Source organism: Microplitis demolitor, chromosome 4 (assembly GCF_026212275.2).
Source record: "Microplitis demolitor isolate Queensland-Clemson2020A chromosome 4, iyMicDemo2.1a, whole genome shotgun sequence".
NCBI classification, from domain to species: Eukaryota; Metazoa; Arthropoda; class Insecta; order Hymenoptera; family Braconidae; genus Microplitis; species Microplitis demolitor.
Genome location: NC_068548.1, coordinates 4,955,016 through 4,958,221, shown reverse-complemented (window position 1 = coordinate 4,958,221; position 3,206 = coordinate 4,955,016). Strand labels below are relative to the sequence as shown.

Here is a 3,206-nt window from a genome sequence, read left to right as displayed (position 1 = left end):
CTGACACAGCCAAGCCAATAAATAATAATAACAATAACAATAATAATATTATTATTAATAATAATTAAATGAGTGAGTTTTTGTTGATAAATAATAATAATCATAATCATAATAATATTAATTATGACTACAATAAATAATTAATTAATATTGACGCTATTGATATTGATATTAAAATTTATACATATGTAATATAAACTTGATATAAAATGTGTGCTTACACAAACGAATTCTCGTAATAAAAAATATTAAAAAAAAAAATTATCTTTTTTTTTGTTTACCTCTTTATTGTATGAGTATTTATATTTACAAATATATATTTATTTATAAGGTGTATCTATAGATATATATATACGAATGTCAAAGTTGAGTTACATTTCATCTTCGTCATTGTTTTCATTGAAATTCATTCCAACTTCACGGTAATCTTTTTCTAACGCTGCTAAATCATCTCTTGCTTCGTTGAATTCACTTTCTTCCATTTTTTCTGTGGTAAACCTTATAGAAAATTCCGATCAGGAAAAATTTATTAGTTTGTGTTGATAGTGCCGGTGACAGTTTGTACGTTAATTAGGAATTTAAATTTAAATTCAATTTTTTTTTCTGAGGAAATTTTTTTTTACTAAAAATTTTCCGACTGATTTTTTGTTAAAAGTTTTTAAATTGATATGTATATGTAAAATGAGACACTATTTTTTTTTATGTCGAACAAGTTGGTTGGCCTAAACAGTGAGGCGCGAATTTTTGATAAAAAAAAAAAATTTTTACATTTATGGCCCATTTTACCTCAAACTCAACTTTTACCCCTTCTCGAAGAAACAATTATAATATCAGACTTGAAAGAAAATTTATTTCACGTAAAATTTGAATCTTGATTGACCAACTTGCCCCTTTTTATTTTACAAACCTCAACTAACATTTTAAAAATTAAGAAATCTATTTTATATAGAATAGTGTCCATTTTGCCCCAGATACCAAAAATATGGTGTCTCATTTTACCCCAGTCTCATAATATTCTGAATTTCTAACTAAAAATCCTCAGAAATCGAGCTCTTCATTCAAATCTTCAAATTTCCCGCCTTTTAAAAAAATCGCCGCGGGAAATTCAAATTTATTAAAACCGCCATTATGGCGCCCAGCCCTAAATATCTCTGGAAAAAAGAACAAAAATTATGCATACCAATGAACAAAAGCTCTGCGACTGTACAGCAAATCGAACTTCATATTCAACCTCATCCAGGGTTCAACAATTGCTGTCGTATTGGCCAGCATTGCAACGGCTCTTTGGACTTTAGCCAAATCACCCCCCGGAACAACTGTCGGCGGCTGGTAATTGATTCCAACCTTAAACCCAGTGGGACACCAATCGACGAATTGCACTGCCCGCTTGGTCTTCATGGTAGCAATGCTAGCATTGACATCCTTTGGGACAACATCCCCCCGGTAAAGCAAGCAACAGGCCATGTATTTTCCTTTACGTGGGTCGCATTTAACCATTTGGTTCCCGGGTTCAAAGCAAGTTGCCGTTAGCTCCATTACGGTAAAATGTTCATGGTAAGCTTTCTCACATGAAATAATAGGGGCATAAGTGGCCAGAGGGAAATGGATCCGTGGATAAGGAACAAGGTTTGTCTGGAATTCGGTCAAGTCAACATTCAGGGCGCCATCAAATCGTAGAGAAGCTGTAATTGACGATACTATTTGTCCAATTATCCGGTTAAGATTTGTGTAAGTTGGACGATCTATCGTAAGATTTCGACGGCAGAGGTCGTAAATTGCTTCATTGTCGACTAGGAATGCGCAGTCCGAGTGCTCTAGTGTTGTGTGGGTGGTCAAGATGGCGTTGTAGGGCTCGACTACGGCCGTTGATACATGGGGTGATGGATAAATAGCAAATTCTAGTTTCGATTTTTTCGAATAGTCTTGAGAAAGCCGTTCCATTAGAAGGGATGTGAACCCGGAGCCCGTTCCACCACCGAAGGCGTGGAATATTAAGAAACCTTGCAAGCCCTCGCACTTATCGACCACTCGTCGAAGTTTGTCCATCACTTGGTCTATTATCTCGTGCCCAAGACTGTAGTGACCACGGGCGTAGTTATTGGCGGCATCTTCTTTACCAGTTATCATTTGGTCGGGATGAAAAAGTCGTCGGTAAGTACCGGTTCGTACTTCATCGATTACCGTCGGTTCGAGATCGATTAGAACAGCACGTGGTATAAAATGACCGGTTTCGGTTTCATTGAAAAATGTCTGGACACCCTCGCTTGATTCTGGAGATGGACATATACCATCGGGTTGGATACCGTGCTCGAGACAGTAGAGTTCCCAGCAGGCGTTACCCATTTGCACGCCACCCTGGCCAATGTGGATTGAAATTACTTCTCGCTAAAAATTCAGATATTTGGAGTTGGAAATTTTTTTGGGAATTTTGAGTAGCAGGGAGTTTTAGGGGATGTCGAGGCGAGTTAAACGAGTACCCACATGACACGTTTTGGTTTTGGTGATTTTTGTTTTTAATTTTGAGAAAAAATTTTTTGACATCAGTATAGCCATGTTGGTACTCATTCAAATGGAAATTTCCCTAGCTACTCAATTATCTAATTTATTCACTAAAAATTAGGTTTCAGAATTTTTACTTTTCGTAAAATTCAAATTTTCACGGTTATAAAATTTTTAAACCAACTTTACTAGCCGCGTTAAACTCATTTACGCTAAAATAATATTTTAAAAATACTTACCATGGTGACGAATATATTGTATAGATAAAATAAAAAATAAAAAATATATAAAATATAAAAATTTATAACAAAATGACAGACATAAAACGCTAATAAAATAAATAAACAATTGCCTATTAGAACGTGTTCTTTGATGTCTTTTTATTTTTATTATTATTTTATATATATTTTACCAAGGCTCTAAAGTCTGAGCAGAAGATCAGTAGGTTCGGTGACCTCTCGCCTTTAAAAACTACTTCAAAAAGCCCTCTTTCTCGATAAAGCCGAGTTTTATTAATTCCGTAAGCCTCTTGTGTCAATAAACCCAAAAAAAAAATTATATCGTATACTTTTTATCACTTTCACTCTTAATCATTTTTTTTTCATTAAAAATTTTCTTTATTTGAAAAAAAAAAAAAAAAATATATATATATATATATATACATATATATATTTGTACTCGGAAGTATACAGAGTAGTTCTAAGTAA

At 33.9% G+C, this 3,206-nt stretch overlaps 1 protein-coding gene across 1 annotated transcript; it reads right to left on the bottom strand.

Annotated features, from left to right (window-relative positions):
• Nucleotides 1-371: 371 nt before the first annotated feature.
• LOC103580909 (tubulin alpha-8 chain-like) lies at nucleotides 372-2,400 on the bottom strand. Its single transcript, XM_008562838.2, has 2 exons — nucleotides 1,181-2,400; nucleotides 372-498 (listed from the first exon to the last, which is right to left on the bottom strand). The coding sequence occupies exons 1-2, from the start codon at nucleotides 2,341-2,343 to the stop codon at nucleotides 372-374; spliced, it is 1,290 nt and encodes a 429-aa protein (XP_008561060.1). The 5' UTR covers nucleotides 2,344-2,400.
• Between the last annotated feature and the right edge of the window lie 806 nt (nucleotides 2,401-3,206).